General features: G+C 41.4%; 1 protein-coding gene across 1 annotated transcript in view; it reads right to left on the minus strand.

The window, feature by feature from the left end:
* Positions 1–13,742: 13,742 nt before the first annotated feature.
* OSBPL6 (oxysterol binding protein like 6) overlaps positions 13,743–19,781 on the minus strand; it is a 182,165-nt gene continuing 176,126 nt past the window's right edge. The window contains exon 26 of the mRNA XM_078787034.1: positions 13,743–14,667. Coding sequence (XP_078643160.1) covers positions 14,634–14,667 — 34 coding nt within the window. The 3' untranslated portion in view covers positions 13,743–14,633. The remainder of the gene's footprint in view (positions 14,668–19,781) is intronic.

Raw genomic sequence — 19,781 nt, forward strand, 5'->3', positions numbered from 1 at the left:
ACACCCACACATCAGATTAGAAGTTGGTACTTCGCTTATTTTTCCAAGATATTCCGCTCACAAGGTTCAGATATACATGGCGGCGGCCATCTTGGATTTTGACGTGGGTTACACCCACACACCAAATTAGAATTCGGTACTTCGCTTACGCACGCACACACGCACGGACAGAGGGGAAAACCATAGTCCCCCTTTCACTCCGCGGTGCGACGGGGGGCAAAAAGGGATTGCAACATGACAGCTTGGCATGCATCAATAAGGGGTTATGTTGAATTCAAAGTAAGTAGTTCTCGTAAATTATATAATTCTTGTTATATAATGTCTGGACAACCATGGACTGTTACGCCGCAGAGTGACATTGAGGATAAGCTCTCAAGGTGTATAGAATACTCCAATAGCTCAACATCTCAAACAGCTTCTTACAGTCTAGGTTCACACGCCTTCTCATACCAGGGTTGTTTTCACTAATATGTGAAAGGCAAATCACTGGCACCTCAAAGCCACTTATTTGGGTAGATGGAGCTCATTAGCCTCGTTAGGCAGATCATCCAAGAAAAAGAAACTCCAAAGGCTAAAGATTTAAGGGGTGAAGGCAGCAATCCTTTTAAAAAGAGGTGGCCTTTGCATTCATTATCCCATGGGCCACATTTGGGCAAGGTGTACTACCCCTATTTAGCCTCCCGATCAAGGTTATATGAAACCATGGGAGCAGGTGGTGCATTGCCATTCAGGTAGCTGGCACATATGGCCAGTAATGGCTGCATGGCCTTGATTCTAGGCAGAGGATTCACTTATGGAGAGCAATGGCTAGGATCACCCATCTATTATAGACACTGCCCGGAAGAAGACGATAGCAAACCACTTCTGTAAAATAAAATAAAAATCAATCATATGATCAGAAATTTAAGAGATAAAACCATGCTACTGGATGATGAGCCCCCTCGGATTAAAAGCACTCAGATGGCTGCTGAGGAAGAGCAAACTTTTTTGATTAGTGACTGGAAAAAGGTAATGGATCAAACCCGCAAGGAAATCCAATCGGTGAGGTTACCAGAAATGAAAGTTGAACTCTTCTTTGAGAGCTTCTCAAATATTCAAAAAATTGGAACATGGAATGTAAGGACAATAAATCAGGTAGATGTAATAAAAAGAGCTATGGAGAGGACGAGAATTGAAATGTTGGGCATAAGTAAAGTTAGATGGACTAGTTTGGGGTCGCAAGTCGCAAGGGATCGAGTGGAACATTCCCATAAACACACACATCACATTCTTAACAGTCGCAGTTCATCCTTGCAAGGCCTTGACTTCTCAATTACCTGCAGGCAAACTTGGCAGTGCGGAGGTCCTAAAATGTGGTGGTGGGTTTGTAGCAGTGTGTGCATGGCCACAGCGCAAAGTCCCAATTTGATGAAACTCCTGGGCTTCCCATCCATTTCACCTCCCAGCACCACAACGGCTCCCTTCCCTGTAAAGCCCACCGGAGGGGATCACACAATCCTTGGCCTTTTATGGTCACCAGGGGTCATCCACCCCGTGGCTGACCTATCCGAGCCAACTCCCAGCGGTCTTGCCATCGCTAGTCACTTGTTGGGCTACTAGGGGTGAGGCATGGCAGAGCGCCAGGCTTTCCGCTCTCCATCAGAGTCCGATCCACCTGCAGACACACACCACTTCACCAGGCACAAACCTTACATGCAATGGTCCCTCCCCATCTTCCATTCATTGCTACCTACACCTGTATTATGTGCTAAAGGGCATGTTCCGACCTTCCATCACCTGAATACACTCGAACAATCACAATAAGCACCAGTGAACATTCCTTATTTCACACATCACATTTTAACCTTTTGCACCCACCTGGTCCATGTGTTTCATTGCCACGCTTACCGGCATCACGTACCAACTCACCTCCATACCCCCCAAAACCCAACAGGAAACGTAAATATAACATAATCCAATTAATCACCGAGGAACCCATCCAATACCTGCTGCAGGCAATCTTCTCAGTGGAACAGGGGGTTCATCACCTTTTCGTTGAATATCTGCTGGTGAATGTGGCGCTCATGACGTTTCTGAGTTAAGTGTGATGCGCTCAGGAGGAAGAAGAAGCCTTACTACAACTTCGTACACTTCCGGAATTGTTTGATGTATTTGTGTTCAAATGTCTGGTGATTGTTTTGTATTTATATATGCGAATTTGTACTTGTGTATAACTTTCATTAATTTTAAAAAAGGTTTAGGCACTATCGAGCGATTTTTTTTAATCCAAAAAAACGAACTTTTTTTCTTCAAAAATAGTTTTCTTTTGTTTTGTTTGTTTTTTGCCCAAAACACTCCCAGGCACTCACTGATGAACCTCTGAAAGTTTGACGAATATCCGTTCATCCAACTCTGAGAAAAATGGCGACACACACAGATATCTCTCTGTAGATGATCATTAAAAATCCAAGGCTCTCTTCCCAATGGAGAACCCATTATTCACGACAGGTTATCTGTGGAAGATAATGCGTCGCCCCTCTCCGGGCCTCCCCCACCATTCCAATTTAATGCCATAATGTTCCACAAATGCTCCAATTTGTCTGGTGGGCGGCACTCGTACCCAGGTCCATGCTGTTTGACCTGCGTCCATAGACCAGTCCTGCACGGCAGGTCTCTTCATGCTTTCCCAGAGAGTCAGGAGAGGCTCCTCGATCGCATGCCTGGGCATCTTGGGTTTCTGAACGAGGACCTCGGCAGGAGCATACGGTGCTGGAGGAGGGAGCCATGTTACATGTACAGTCCTATATAGAGACATGGCGTGTGCGGAACAATTGTAGTCAGGTGGACCGTGTACACGATGTTATTCTCATTCACCATAAACAAAATGACGGGTTTCTGTGTAAGTCGTAGTCCCTTGTAGACCTATGTATTTAAATAGTGCCAATCATATATGCTACTGGCCGGCAGACACACCCGCTTGTGCATGCGGCACTAGACAAGGATAGACAGACATAGACACTGTCATGCCGGTGCTTCATCAGAAGGGTGATTCGTCAATGTGTGTGCCGTCCTAGATGGACGGACGTTAAGCCGGGTGTCCCATCTGCTATCATTAGTTGGCGGATGTTAAAGGTACAGCGGTGTCCTTTGCCAAGAGTAGGTGAGTTATCACCGGTATCCTGAACAAATTACAAGTTCCTGCCCTGACTAACTGCTGGGAGGGCAATGGCAAACCACCTATTACTCTCGCCAAGCAGCCAAGGACCTGCCTTCAGGCAGAGCACTCAATCATTCTTTTCAAGTTCTTTCTATTTTCTTCATTCACAATTGTATTTTTTAATTATCTACTCTCCTGATGGTGTGCAAATCCAGCTTGAATGGCGTGCCTCCATCTCTCTTTCACTTTCCTCTCGGAGAGTCTCAATTTTGGCAATTTAACCATAAGAGGATTGCTGACAGACCTTGTGCATCCTGCAGGAATATTTGGGGAACAGAGCACAGACAGAGCAGGAGGAGCAAGGCCAGAGAGGAGTCAGTAGAAGACGGAAAGACCACCAACCTGCCTGCGGTGAGTGAGTGAAAGGCCCTTGGAGTTAGCTTCATCGCGGGAGATTCCAATGATTCTGAACGCATTGGTTTCAACAGCGTGAAGACGGGCTAGGTGTGAGGCAGGAGCACCAGCCCAGAGGGGAGAGCAGTATTCCATTGAGCTGCGGATGAAAGCCTTGTATGTGGTGAGGAGCTCAGGTGTGCCAAGGAAGGACTTCACACGACGGAGAATGCCCAGTCGGCGACTGGCTTTGGAGGCCAGCTTGGAAATGTGGTTTTCCCAGGAAAGATCATGGCAAATAGTGAGACCCAAAAGCTTGAGTGACAGAACTTCTTGGAGAGGATTGTTGAGAAAGTAGCTGGGAGGGTTGTCCAGTCGGTCTTTTCGGAGAAACAATGTGAGAGTCTGAGATTTGTCAGGATTGAAAGACATGTTCCACTTGTTTGCCCAGTCTGTGATTTTGTCCACGTCTGCAAAGAGTGAGGAGGCTGCAGACTGTCGATCTGAGGGATGAGGAATGGAGCGGCAGAGAGTGGAGTCATCAGCAAAGAGATAGAGAGGATTTTCCAGTCAGAGAGATCATTGATGAAGATTAGAAAACAAAAATACAGGACCCAGAACACTGCCTTGATTTATGAATCAAGCGCATCATAATGAATAGCCTGCCTCCAGCCTGGACAGGAAGAGGAGATGGGAGGATTCTATTTAGAGCAAGTCTGCGAACCATGCGTGGAGATTTCCATGGATACCATATAAGCTTGAGCAAATCTGCAAGAAAGAATGGGAGAAACTCCCCAAATCCAGATGTGCAAAGCTGATACAGACAAACCCAAGAAGACTCGAAGCTGTAATCGCTGCCAAAGGTGCTTCTACTAAGTATTGACTTCCCAGCTAACACAACATCGTTGGCATTTTGGTAAATTGGTCGGAAGCACATTGTTGACGTCAGGGTAATGTTGTCAATTAATTGGTTGCAATCGCGACGTCTATTTTTCAAAATTGGCCTAACGTTGTCTATTGGTTGCAATCGCGACGTCTATTTTCCAACGTTGTCCCAAAATTGTTTATTCATTGCGAACGCAACGTCTATTTTCCAACGTTGGACTGACGTTGTCTATTGGTTGCAATTGCGACGTCTATTTTCCAAGGTTGGCCAAACGTTGTCTATTGGTTGCAAACGCAACGTATATTTTCCAACGTTGGCCTAACGTTGTCTATTGGTTGCAAACGCAACGTCTATTTTCCAACGTTGACCTAACATTGTCTATTGGTTGCAAACGCAACATCTATTTTCCAACGTTGACCTAACATTGTCTATTGGTTGCAATCGCGACGTCTATTTTCCAACGTTGACCTAACATTGTCTATTGGTTGCAATCGCGACGTCTATTTTCCAAGGTTGGCCTAACGTTGTCTATTGGTTGCAAACGCAACGTCTATTTTCCAACGTTGACCTAACATTGTCTATTGGTTGCAATCGCGACGTCTATTTTCCAAGGTTGGCCAAACGTTGTCTATTGGTTGCAAACGCAACGTCTATTTTCCAACGTTGACCTAACATTGTCCATTGGTTGCAAACGCAACATCTATTTTCCAACAGTGGCCTGACGTCTATTGGTTGCAATCGTGACGTCTATTTTCCAACATTGGCCGAACGTTGTCTATTGGTTGCAAACGCAACGTCTATTTTCCAACGTTGGCCTAACGTTCTCTATTGGTTGTAATCGCGACATCTATTTTCCAACGTTGGCCTAACGTTGTCTATTGGTTGCAATCGCGACGTCTATTTTCCAACGTTGGCCTAACGTTATCTATTGGTTGCAATCGCGACGTCTATTTTCCAACGTTGTCCCAACGTTGTTTATTCATTGCAAACGCAACGTTTATTTTCCAACGTTGGCCTAACGTTATCTATTGGTTGCAAACGCAACGTCTATTTTCCAACGTTGGCCTAACGTTATCTATTGGTTGCAATCGCGACGTCTATTTTCCAACGTTGTCACAACATTGTTTATTCATTCCAAACGCAACGTCTATTTTCCAACGTTGGCTTAACGTTATCGATTGGTTGCAAACGCAACGTCTATTTTCCAACGTTGGCCTAACGTTGTCTATTGGTTGCAATCGCGACGTATATTTTCCAAAATTGGCCTAACGTTGTCTATTGCTTGCAAACACGACGTCTATTTTTCAACGTTGGCCTAACGTTATCTATTGGTTGCAATTGTGATGTCTATTTTTCAACGTTGGCCTAACTTTATCGATTGGTTGCAAACGCAACGTCTATTTTCCAATGTTGGCCTGACGTTGTCTATTGCTTGCAATCACGACGTCTATTTTTCAATGTTGGCCTAACGTTGTCAATTGGTTGCATTCGCGACGTCTATTTTCAAACGTTGGCCTAACGTTGTCTATTGGTTGCAAACGCAACGTCTATTTTCCAACGTTGGCCTGACGTTGTCTATTGGTTGCAATCGCGACGTCTATTTTCCAACGTTGTCCCAACATTGTTTATTCATTCCAAACGCAACGTCTATTTTCCAACGTTGGCCTAACGTTATCGTTTGGTTGCAAACGCAACGTCTATTTTCCAACTTTGGCCTAACGTTGTCTATTGGTTGCAATTGCGACGTCTATTTTCCAAGGTTGGCCAAACGTTGTCTATTATTTGCAATCGCGACGTCTATTTTCCAACGTTGGCCTGACGTTGTCTATTGGTTGCAATCGCGACGTCTATTTTCCAACGTTGTCCCAACATTGTTTATTCATTCCAAACGCAACGTCTATTTTCCAACGTTGGCCTAACGTTATCGTTTGGTTGCAAACGCAACGTCTATTTTCCAACGTTGGCCTGACATTGTCTATTGGTTGCAAATGCAACGTCTATTTTCCAACGTTGGCCTAACGTTGTCTATTATTTGCAATCGCGACGTCTATTTTCCAACGTTGGCCTAACGTTATCTATTGTTTGCAATCGCGACGTCTATTTTCCAACGTTGGCCTAACGTTGTCTATTGGTTGCAAACGCAACGTCTATTTTCCAACGTTGGCCTAACGTTGTCTATTATTTGCAATCGCGACGTCTATTTTCCAACGTTGGCCTAACGTTATCTATTGTTTGCAATCGCGACGTCTATTTTCCAACGTTGGCCTAACGTTATCTATTGTTTGCAATCGCGACGTCTATTTTCCAACATTGGCCTAACGTTATCTATTGGTTGCAAATGCAACATCTATTTTCCAACATTGGCCTAACGTTGTCTATTGGTTGCAATTGTTTTTTTTGTTTTGTTTTGTTTTTTTTGTATACAGAATCGAGGCTCGTGAAAGAGCTAACATTTATCACATAAACAAATCAAACAGACAAACAAACAAAGTATATGAAAAGGGGAGCGGTAGACAAGATGGGGAGAGAAGGGGAAGCACATAAACACAACATTTGAGAGCAGGGACATCGGGAATGTGTGGGAGGGACAGGGCTTGGGGGGAGGCGGCGTGGGAAAGGGGGGGGGGTGGGGGGTGGGAGAAGTATAAACACAAGGACACCAAGGACTTCCAGGAAAGAAGTTGGTATTTCAAAAAAGTGGATTTGGGGTGAAATTAGCGGGGGTAGAAAAGATCAAGGTTTTGGTTGGGGGAAGATAAGAGATGGTGGTGAACAGCTGTTTTAAAGACCTGGAGGGAGGAGTGGGATTGAAGAGAGTGAGGGAGTTTGTTCCAGAGGCGGGAGAAAAGGGGAATGAAGGAGTGAAGGTGAGCAGAGTCTTGATTTTGGCAGTTTGAGACATTGCGACGCGATGTCTATTTTCCAACGTTGGCATAATGTTGTCTATTGTTTGCAAACGCGACGTCTATTTTCCAACGTTGGCCTAGCGTTGTCTATTGGTTGCAAACGCAATGTCTATTTTCCAACGTTGGCCTAGCGTTGTCTATTGGTTGCAAATGCAACGTCTATTTTCCAACTTTGGCCTAACGTTGTCTATTGGTTGCAAATGCAACGTCTATTTTCCAACGTTGGCATAATGTTGTCTATTGTTTGCAAACGCGACGTCTATTTTCCAACGTTGGCCTAGCGTTGTCTATTGGTTGCAAACGCAACGTCTATTTTCCAACTTTGGCCTAACGTTGTCTATTGGTTGCAAACGCAATGTCTATTTTCCAACGTTGGCCTAGCGTTGTCTATTGGTTGCAAATGCAACGTCTATTTTCCAACTTTGGCCTAACGTTGTCTATTGGTTGCAAATGCAACGTCTATTTTCCAACGTTGGCATAATGTTGTCTATTATTTCAATCGCGACGTCTATTTTCCAACGTTGGCCTAACGTTGTCTATTGGTTGCAAACGCAACGTCTATTTTCCAACGTTGGCCTAACGTTGTCTATTATTTGCAATCGCGACGTCTATTTTCCAACGTTATCTATTGTTTGCAATCGCGACGTCTATTTTCCAACGTTGGCCTAACGTTATCTATTGTTTGCAATCGCGACGTCTATTTTCCAACGTTGGCCTAACGTTATCTATTGGTTGCAAATGCAACATCTATTTTCCAACATTGGCCTAACGTTGTCTATTGGTTGCAATTGTTTTTTTTGTTTTGTTTTGTTTTTTTTGTATACAGAATCGAGGCTCGTGAAAGAGCTAACATTTATCACATAAACAAATCAAACAGACAAACAAACAAAGTATATAAAAAAGGGAGCGGTAGACAAGATGGGGAGAGAAGGGGAAGCACATAAACACAACATTTGAGAGCAGGGACATCGGGAATGTGTGGGAGGGACAGGGCTTGGGGGGAGGCGGCGTGGGAAAGGGGGGGGGGGGGGATGGGGGGTGGGAGAAGTATAAACACAAGGACACCAAGGACTTCCAGGAAAGAAGTTGGTATTTCAAAAAAGTGGATTTGGGGTGAAATTAGCGGGGGTAGAAAAGATCAAGGTTTTGGTTGGGGGAAGATAAGAGATGGTGGTGAACAGCTGTTTTAAAGACCTGGAGGGAGGAGTGGGATTGAAGAGAGTGAGGGAGTTTGTTCCAGAGGCGGGAGAAAAGGGGAATGAAGGAGTGAAGGTGAGCAGAGTCTTGATTTTGGCAGTTTGAGACATTGCGACGCGACGTCTATTTTCCAACGTTGGCATAATGTTGTCTATTGTTTGCAAACGCGACGTCTATTTTCCAACGTTGGCCTAGCGTTGTCTATTGGTTGCAAACGCAATGTCTATTTTTCAACGTTGTCCTAACGTTGTCTATTGGTTGCAAATGCGACGTCAATTTTTCAACATTGGCCGAACGTTATCTATTGGTTGCAAACGCGACGTCTATTTTTCAATGTTGGCCTAACATTGTCTATTGGTTGCAATCGCGACGTCTATTTTTCAACGTTGGCATAATGTTGTCTATTGGTTGCAAACACGTCTATTTTTCAATGTTGGCCTAACGTTATCTATTGGTTGCAACCGCGACGTCTATTTTCCAATGTTGGCCTTACGTTGTCTATTGGTTGCAACCGTGACGTCTATTTTCCAACGTTGGCCTTACGTTGCCTATTGGTTGCAACCGCGACGTCTATTTCCCAACGTTGGCCTAACATTGTCTATTGGTTGCAATCGTGATGTCTATTTTTCAACGTTGGCCCAACAGTGTTGTGTTAGCTGGCTTACCTTATGCTGGAGACATGCTCGGCTGGAGACATGGGGATTGTCTCGAGGTAAAGAAGGGAAGTTCATGGGTTGAATACTTATGTAATTCAGATATTTCTTTATTGCATTTATCTGTGTAAACTCCCTAAATACCTTTCACTGAAGGTAGATGGAGGTTATGTTTTCACTCCTGTCTGTTTGTTTGCTATATTTTGTTTATTATACACAGTATGTTGTTACGTTTGTGGGGGTAGGCATTGATTACCTTAGTCAAGGTAGAAGTGTGTAGATTACCATGCTCCGTATGTCCCGATGAAGTAGAACCCCCATGTACATTTGTAGGAAATTCGTTTAGACCGCATGTCGTGTAAGCGCGTATCTTCATTCCCATCATGAGGGATGGGGTTATGTTAATTAGTTCGGGATTATGGGTAAATAATCCCCTGTATGCAATGGCCTCTGTTATTTTTCCGCTGTTCCTTATGGCACCAGCAGCACAAACACAAAGCCAGGCAATCACGCATTTATTACACTAAATAAAAGCGACCGCAACAAGACATTGAACAATACCACTGGCGCTGCCAGCAGCCACATCGCCACATCAAACAGGCAGGTCCGGGAGGCCATGCCGCGAAGAAGAGTGATTGTTCTGGGATTGATTGGAGCAAGGACTGTTAAGATGGGACTAGGAGCAGGCATGGATGACGTTTTCGATGACAATGACGCCTTGAGTATAAAAGAACGCTCTCCCCGACATTTTCTCTTCTCGTCTCTTGGCTGTCTCTCGTCTTCTGGCTTTGGTAGTGAAGTCACGATTGAATATCTCGCTCTGCTTCAGGATTTCACAGCGAGCGGTCGGAGTTCATAGCGCTCCTGCGTGAGGGGGATTCATTGACGAGCACGTGAACATTTGGTAGCGTCCCTTACACCCGGGAGTTCACAGCGAACGGTAGCATTTTTGCTCTCTTGCGTGGGACATTGGTGCTGTGCAGTCAGCATTTTATATCCCTAACTTTGGGTTTCGACGATCGTGAGGAAAGGCGGTTGCGGCTCGTGGACTCTGGTGTGCTAGGCCGTGGCTTCGTGATGGCTGAGGGCTGTGCCCAGTGAACCGGAGAGGCGGCGGTGCTGTGTGGAACAGAAACGAGTGGACAGATGTGGCCTGCTCACTGCGCTCTCAATGGCTAGAGGAGTGAACTGTGCACGGAGGCCTTGTTCCTGCTCACGAGCTGCGCAGCAAAGCGTGCTGTTCATGCCAAGGACGCGGGGGTTTTGACAATTCCCGACGGGGTTCAGAAGCCGCTCGCAGCTGAGTACACACCAACGCATTATTTACTTTCATTTATTTATCCCCTTTGTCTTGTGTATGGGTCTGTGTGGGGACCATTTAGGAATTATAGTTCTTATCGTGCATTATTTTGTTATCGGCATTTCTTAATTTTTTTAATAAAACCGGTATTTTTGTACATTTTAATTCCGTGTCGGTTTGAGTTAATTGTTTCAGGTTCGAAGACTGCCGGTGGACCCGTGAAGACTGCCGGTGGCGTTCGCGGCTCTTCCTCCCACGTTTTCCCCCGCGCGTATAACGAAGGTCCGCCATTGGATTGAACGAGCCTTGGAGTTAAAGCTCGTTTAGTCATCTGTGTCGCCCTGCAGTGTTCACTACAGGGCAGACACACGACAATATGTTATATGTCAGTCTGTCTAATTTGTTTGTTTGTCTGAGTGCAATAACTCGCGAACACTTTCAGTTATCTTCGTCAAACTTTAACAAACTATTCCGAAGGAAAAATGTGAGGCTGTCAATGTGACTTGACTACATATGTCAAAGGTCAAGGTGACAGTGACGTCATTTGCATAAACACATTTTGGGCTCTATCGCGCTTAACAATTGGTGCAGCGAGCGAGACGTGGTGGTCACCGAAGAAAATAGAAAATTTGACAATAAATACATTTCATTGATATAAATCATTCCTGAGCCACTGATGGGAAAGATATCGTCAAAATGACAATGGTCCAAGGTCAAGGTTCTCTCGATTTTCATCTTACCTTTCATCCTACCTGGCGCCTTCTTGTTATGACGAAAATTGAGAATTTTCATCATATGTCGGTCTGTCTTGTTTGTTTGTTTGTATGTTTGTCTGTGAGTGCGATCACTCGCGAACGCTTTCAGCTAGCCTCGTCAAACTTTACCAGATAATTCTGAAGGACAAAGGTGAGGCGGTCAATGTTTTTGAGTGTACAGTATAGGTCAAAGCAAGCTCATTTGGTGACTGTGACGATTTTCGTTATACTTGTCAGACTGACGCCTTCTTGTTTGTTTGTCAGTCTGTCTGTCAACAGGATATCTGAAAAAGCTGTGGCCGAATTCGGACGAAATTTGGTGAAGTTGAGCATGTGACAAGGACGAATTGATTAGATTTTTGGTGAAGATCTGGATATGAGAATTTTAAAGTGATTCTTCAGCAATGAGAGATAGGGCCAACAATGACATAGCTAGGGAATGGAAATAGCACGATATTTCAAAAAGTTGTGGACAACTTATGACAAAATCGGGTGGACAAATTGAGTAGGTGACTAAAACAAGCGATTCTATTTTGCTTCAGGTCCGACCTATCAGTGGGATACAAAACGTAAACTGTTCAGCCTGGCAGAGGTATGTGCTCTACCGAGTGCTGTTCTCGTTCAATGTTGTGTCCACTTTGTACACTTGCCTCATACATCAAATGGTCGATGCCTGTATTTAAAGTAGAAGTTTTCCTATTTCTCCTTTAGCTGTGTGCTTCAGTCAGTTTGTATCAATGGCAAGAGAGCCATACAAATGGGGCTTCAATAATGAAGTTTCACAGGAGGACCAGGCTATATATATATAGTTTTCGTTTTGATTTGACTCAATGTGTATTTGATTTGATTCAACTACAATGGACCTTTTTATTGCGTTTGTGTTGCCTTGTAATTCCATACCTGTTAAGTTAAAGACTTTCCCTTTTCTATTTTCCCTGACCCAACGCAGCGGAAGTCGGGGTTTTGCAATCGCTTTTGTGTGTCTGTCTGTGTCGAGGCCATAACTTTTTACTATATGAGCTTTTTTGTCATCAATTTTTCAACAAACCAAGTTTTGAGAATATGGTGAAAATAATTTAAAATGTGGTCAAAACGTAAAAGGGAAATGTCATCGTGACCTATAGATAGCCATACTCGTGCATGAGCCACGGGTTTTTGTTTTTTTTCGCCCTGGAGACAAGTTCCAGGAATGTAGTTGCTGGGGGAAAAGCGCAAAAACATTGAAGCCCCATAAACTGTTTATTTATGGGCAGGGAAAACGATGAAATGCAGATGATGATGCATCATTAATGATGATGCTCAATAATGATAATGGTATATAATAATAATGACTCTCTGTGCAGACCATAACATTGTTACTATTTGAGCTTTTGTCATTACGCTCCCTTATCATGAGAATATAGAGAGGATTCATTGATGAATGGGTCAAAATATCGATAAAAGTCACGTGAAGTACAAATACGCCTTATCATCTCAACTGCAGCACGAAGACGAGAAGCTCCGTTGTTTTGTTTTTATAAATCGCTTCTGTGTTTATTTATTTACCAGTGAACTTCATTGTGTCTGTTCAGGCCATAACATTCTCACCAAAAGAACTTTTGTCATCAAATATTCAACAAACATTTATTATGAGAATATGCCAAAAAATTTAATAAAATGTACAATATTTTTCAACTGTCGTTTTCGTCAAGTTTAGTTTGAGTACAAAGCAGACACAGACAAGCTTTGCATTTTGAGATGCTTTCTCATTTCCTTTTTTTCTTTAACTTACTTCTTTTGAGAGATTGAGAGATTGAGAGATAGAGATAGAGAGAGAGAGAGAGAGAGAGAGAGAGAGAGAGAGAGAGAGAGAGAGAGAGAGAGAGAGAGAGAGAGAGAGAGAGAGAGAGATATCTTAGGTTTGATATCAGTTTCTTGGCTCTCCCCTCTGTTTGAACATATACAAAGGTGACCTTTCCATTTTTGCTCTTTAATATTGATTCACTCTATGTTCACAATCAATTATTTAATACAGCCCTCCTTTCCATGCTCTGACTGTCCTTTATCCATTTGGTTAGTCCTCACATTCTCTGATTGTCCTGTCTCACCTAGAAAACTTGTAACTATCCAGGCCGGTCCTCCACTGTCTAGACTTAAAGCAAGTTTTACCAACAGCAATTATATCATTTTCTTTTCTATCCTTAGCTTCAGTTTCTCCATGTTATTATTCAATTTTCAAGCATGATGTACACTATAATTATCAAACATCACTGTCCTTCACTTTACCTTCTCTGCAATCCCATTAAATATTCACCCTGCCTCACTAAACAACCTTTACAACTTCCCTTTCTCAAAAAATTCACCGTTTCCCTTTCAGTCCTTGATGTCAATCTGCCACCCCTTCTCTCTTCTACCGCTGACCATTTCTTCTGAAAATACCCAGCCTTCCATTTAAATGTGTCCCATAACATCTCATCTCCTTAAATTTGCCCAATATTACATGAATGATTAAAATAAGAAAGCAGACAATCAATTTTGAAACTCAAACAATATATTTTTGCCAGGCAGTACACATTTAGTTTGCACAGCAAATGTTGCACAATAAATTCAGATCAAAACACAAAATCAAGTTAAATAAATCTGGCGATTAAATACTTAAAAAAGCAAAATAATTTTCTTCCTCAGTCCTTTTTTTTCTTGCACAGTAACAAGTAATAGACCTGCCTACTTTACTTTGTCTTTGGGTACAATTGTGTTTCATTTTGTGTAATATTCAATATTTTTGTGAAAGATTAATTCCAAGAAAAGATGACCAAAAAAAAACAGTTCTCATTATCACGCATATTGAATAAACAATACAAACATCTGTGTATATAAACACTCTGGCAACCTTCGATAGCATGCAACCTTTATCTAGGGTGGGAATTGCAACTCTTGCTTTTTTCTGACAATGCCATCTGATGTTGAAAATTAATTCCAACAATTATTGTTATGTATACAAAGTGCTAAGACGTAGAAGCTTTCTTGAGTTATGTGTCTATTCTTTCAAGAATGCTTGAGTGTGCTGGACAGTTTTAGTGACTTTGTACTTGGATCACATGACAAGTCACAATATTTTGCTTTGACACCATCAAAGAAAATGCTCTCCCATCAGTCGGAGCTGAGCATGAAACGGAGCACAGAAACGATGATTCTATGGTCATAGGTGTCATTCACAATACGAGTATCGATTACTGGCATGTATGTAGTTTGTGTTGAGCAGACTGTGCAGTTGCACAGCAGGAAGTATCAACGGTCATTTCCAGGATACAAGCTGCTGCTGTAAGGAATGCCAATAAACAGGCCACACAACTTTCTGAGCCTTGTTTGTCAACTTCATGTACCGCATCAGATGAGAGCATAATGAAACAGATGTGAATGACTGGACATCAGTTGGATTGATGTAAAAGCTGGACGTGGCTACTAAAAAAAAAAGTCAAAAATACACAAAATGGAATTTTTCATCGAGAAAAAATTTATCATTTTCATGAATTGTCCTACGATCATGTGTTAGCAAATTTTCGCATACAAAAATACATCATATCTGTACAACTAGGCAGGTCTAAAATAAAGCAAAAATAATTGCAAAATCAATAATGTCTACACTGATGACAGAATAAAGAACAATTGTTCAAACAAGGTACATTGTATTCATGATAGATCGTAGCTTTGCAGTAAGGCAGCTTGGAATGGTTGAGACATAAAATTATGACAATTGAAGATAGGATCCATGACAAAAAGATATGAAAATAACGAAAATACCTCGAGAATAAAATCAACTTTTTACATCTAATGCATAAAATTTTAAGGAATATAGCTTTATTTGAATGTAAAATGTAACTTAGATGATGCTCATTTGCAGAAGCAGACCTATTATGGTGCAACGCAACAATGGTAAATTAAAAGGACATCATGAGGTCAATACGTACAAAATAATCAATGAACAATGTAATTGTTTTCAAAACTGTGCATCCACTTTGCAATAACCAATAAATCAAATCACTTTATATCACTCAAATTATTCCAAAAATATTTGGTTGATATGAAAATGTCGGTGGTATGACGTAAAACATCTTTCAAGGTTAACAAAACTGTTATTCTTATATCTCCAATGATGACTTTCTTTTACAGAATAATCGCCTTTAAATTATTTTTTTATTTTGATGTTGGGTTACAACCTTAGTGGTCACCCTCATATCAATGAGAATAAAATGAGTTTTAAGCCCAGAATAGTAAGTTTGAAAGCAAGAGTATTATTTGTTTTATCATGCATTCAACAAACAATCAAATTACAACATAGTTGTTGCGAAATAAAAGTTAAAATGAATGTTAAAACTGATCATTTATTTTAGAACAAATATTTTTCAAATCAAATACACTGCATAGTTACTGCATCAGAAAAAACATTAGGCCTACCTTTGTCCCATATACTAATCATGATTGTTACAAATCACAAATAACTTCATATCTGAACTTTATTGAGGAGAATAACATGTTGAAAATGTTTAATGAATGCTAATCTCTACTGAGCATCAACTAAATTCAAACAATATATGAAACAAAGTTCAACTATACTGCACTTATGAAATATTGCAACATGATTATATGTACATTGTGATTCCCAAAATATCCTATATTATATACTTAGTGATAAAAGTAGATTTCTGCAAATTACATTTCAAGTTATGTATAGGTTTAGTATTGCACTGTTTATTTTGATGAATGCAGCTCCCAATGAAATCATATTTTGGTAGATAGCTTTTGCAGCTTTATAATAATAAACTTATATATTATAATCATATATATTAGATATAAATATCTGCAATATTTTGTATACAAGCCTGAGCATTGCTAATCTTTTGCAAAAATTACATTTTTTTCTGGAATAATATGCCACAATGTTTTTCAAAGTAACTAGAAAGAATATTTGAATTTGAAACAACAATGATTTGGCAAAATTCAGAAGCATCTTACTATAATTCGCCAAATGTCCGTCCGTCCGTTCGAAGGTACCGCAAAAACGGCTCAACCAATCGCAAATATATTTTGGGTGGGTATTCCTGGGACCCCTGGGAGTAAAATAGGCTATATTGTTTTTCCAAGTTTTCCAATTTTCCAAACACGATGGAATAATATTTACCGATATGAACAGTGATGTGGCTTTTATTGAAATTCTACGAATACTGTTTAGATTTTGATGACTATTATGAACCTGCCACGATTGCAGAAGTGGACAGGTGATGGCAATGTGCGAGTTTGATAAAATCCAAATACAACCATCATTCAATCGTAATGTTAAATCATTAAACGTTAATCGTGTTAATCGTTTTGTTAAAATATCAATTGATGATTGGAATTGAGTGAACACAATGACGATTTTGAATTCGTAATTGTATGCACCCAACCATACAGAACTTCACATCAGGATTTAAAAATTTGTTTGTGTACAAATGTACCCGTTTGTTTGCCAACGGGTACGTTTTTCATGGGAGTCCTTCACGAACTTGCTGTCCATGTCTGACGTGTGACTGAAGGTGCTACATGAATGTGGAATTTATTGGTTTCATGCGTTAGCATTCACCGTTTCTGCATTTTCTGTTTGCTTCTGGCCTCCCACCAGTGCCTAGCACCTCACTAGTATCCAAAATATAACAGAAATGGATTTGTAAAAGGTTCAATGAGTACTCTTATCCCTGGCTTCTGAAGTTTGAAAATAATGACTTTAGATTAACACTGAACAGAACAGAACAGCAATCAGTTAATTGAAAAACTGAAGAAAAAAAAATTCATGAAACAATAAATATTTGTACTATTTTTCTATTTATTCATTGAGAACACCAGCATTTTTTTATAGGTGTCTATCAGTCCACCGAGAAAAATTCCATGTCAACCTTTCTCCCAACTAGCCTGGTGTTGGCTTAGCGGTTAGGGTGCCGGCCTGGGATCCTAGGATCCTGGGTTCGAATCCCGGTCCATCACCGAATTAATGCCAGGGGGGTTGACTCAACCTGTCATCCTTCCGAGGTCGGCAAATTAGGTACCAGTTCACTGGTAATTCCCTGTGTGTCACAAGAGGCGACTAACAGGGTTGGCGGCAGGAAGGGCATCCGGCTGTAAAACATCGCTTCAAAAAAGGGGACCAAGGTGCCCGAAAAAGGCCAACCCCTGCTCTGCGGGGAAAAATGGCCTCTAAAGGTGGTATAACCTTTCTCCCAACTCAAAAGAAAAACAAATGAAAAAAAGTGTGTTGTCTTCTCATATCCACTGAATCAAACGACAAAAAATGTGTTGTATCTTCTCGTATCTACTAAATCAAAGGACAAAAAAATGCTTTTTCGAAATAACTTTAACAATACACCGCCAAATTTAGTCAGCTGCATTATCATTTAAAATAATTTTGGGTGCCCATTAGAGAATGTTTCTTTTTGCCTATCATTGTGACAACATGTCAGCAGATATTTGTTTATAATCACTGGTATTCAAACTGTGAAAAAATATAAACTATAAAAGAAAAAGCCTGCCTTGAACTATTTCGTTGAAATTTTATTTTGTTTTTCTATATTCTCTATTCTTTTATGTTTAGATGAAACATTTTTGATTGCCTGCAATATATCCTAACAGCATACCTGGAGGTTTGTATGACATTTGAAAAACTGAAATGGTAAAATGTAAATTAACTTACGAAGTTAAATTACCAATCAATGTAACATTTCAGAAAAAAACTGACCATGATGTTAGCCAATTAAACAGTCTATCTTGACACATTGATAATTCTTGCTGAATACAAATGATCAGCACTGGATGTTAAAACAACAACCTCAATTTAACAAAATAACTAAATTTAGCAAATTTAACGACTTGCTGATCACAGCAGTTTTAAGGTTGAAATCACTTTTGAGAATACTCACTTGAGTGAATACTCACCAACTCACTTTTGAGAATAATATGCTTGAAATGTATGGTGTCTCTGTATAGTGTCTCATCTCATACAATGCCGTATGGTATATTCAAATGTGTATTGTAATTCAAACCTTAGTATTGATGTCAAGGTCTTCAGAATGCATAATACATTTCCTACATTGCCTTCTAGCTTTACCATGCAAGAAGATATATTATTGCTGGTGCTTGGCCTGTGGGGTACAGCATTCTTAATACTATATATATATATATATATATATATATATATATATATATATATATATATATATATATATATACACATATATATATACATACAGACTTGGCATTTAATATGGAATATTTTTTTTTTCTTGACTTGGGTTTACTTTCTGAACTCGGTATATCAATCTGGTGAGTTTCTTTTACGCTTCGGTGATTTCTTTGTTAAAAGAAACATGTCACTGCTTGTCTGTCGCAGCAAGAAGTCAATGACAGGATTATATCACAGGTGGCGTGACAAAATGTACGGACAGGTACATTTGACGATTGACTTCACAATCGGGTATATAAGGGTTGTTGCGTTCTGTATTAGTGGAAAACAACTGCTGCACGTCTACAAAAGATATTGCCGCTTCCCCTGGAGATGGTCTGTCAACTCGACAATGCTGTTTGTCATTTAGTGGTGGCTTTACGAAATTCTGGCATGAAACAGCGTGCTATTGCTTGGCAGTATGGCATCACTCAATGTCAGGTGTCAAAGATCCTGAAACGAAATGCTCAGAGGGGTGTCCCGATTCCAATACCGAGGTCAGGACGTCCCCGCAGAACCACAAGGAGGGATGATCGCCAGCTGCACCGGTTTGTCCGCAATGGCCGTACCAAGTCAGCTAATCGGCTTAGGGCTGAGTGGCAGCAACTGACAAATGTGCCTGTATCGAGAAGGCTAGTCAACCAACGACTGGTTCAAGCAGGCTATCATGCCAGGCGTCCCCTGAGAAAGCCACGTCTGACCAGACAACACCGCCAGCGCCGATTGCAGTGGGCCAGAGAGCACCGTCAATGGCAGCCAGGACACTAGAATCACGTGATCTTCAGTGACAAGTCTAGATTTGTGGTCTATCGTCAAGATGGCCGCTTCCGAGTGCGCCGACAAGTGCATGAAGCCTACAACGAAGATTGTATAGTGCCAAGAGTCCAAGCTGGAGGTGGTGGGGTGACCGTTTGGGCTGCTTTTCATGCAGGGGGCAAAACTGACCTGGTTGTTCTGAATGGAAACCTGAACCAGTTCAAGCACAGGGCCATTCTGGAAGAAACATTGCTTCCATTTGTTCGTGCAGCCTTTCAAGGAAAATTTGTCTTCCAAGATGACAATGCATGGCCTCATTGTGGTCGCATGATCCAACACTTTCTTGCTAACCATGGTGCAGAGCATATGGAGTGGCCTGCCATGTCCCCGGATATGAATCTGATAGAGAACTTGTGGGCAGAATTAACGCATCAAATCGACAATTTGGACCAGCAGCCTGCCTCTGTGCGTGAATTGCAGCAGGCTATTGTAACTGCATGGCAAGCGATTCCTGTCCAAATCTTGGCAAATCTCGTGAACAGCATGCCTCAACGTGTACGTGCTCTCCTGA

This window comes from Myxine glutinosa, chromosome 1, assembly GCF_964187855.1.
Source record: "Myxine glutinosa chromosome 1, kmMyxGlut1.1, whole genome shotgun sequence".
NCBI classification, from domain to species: domain Eukaryota; kingdom Metazoa; phylum Chordata; class Myxini; order Myxiniformes; family Myxinidae; genus Myxine; species Myxine glutinosa.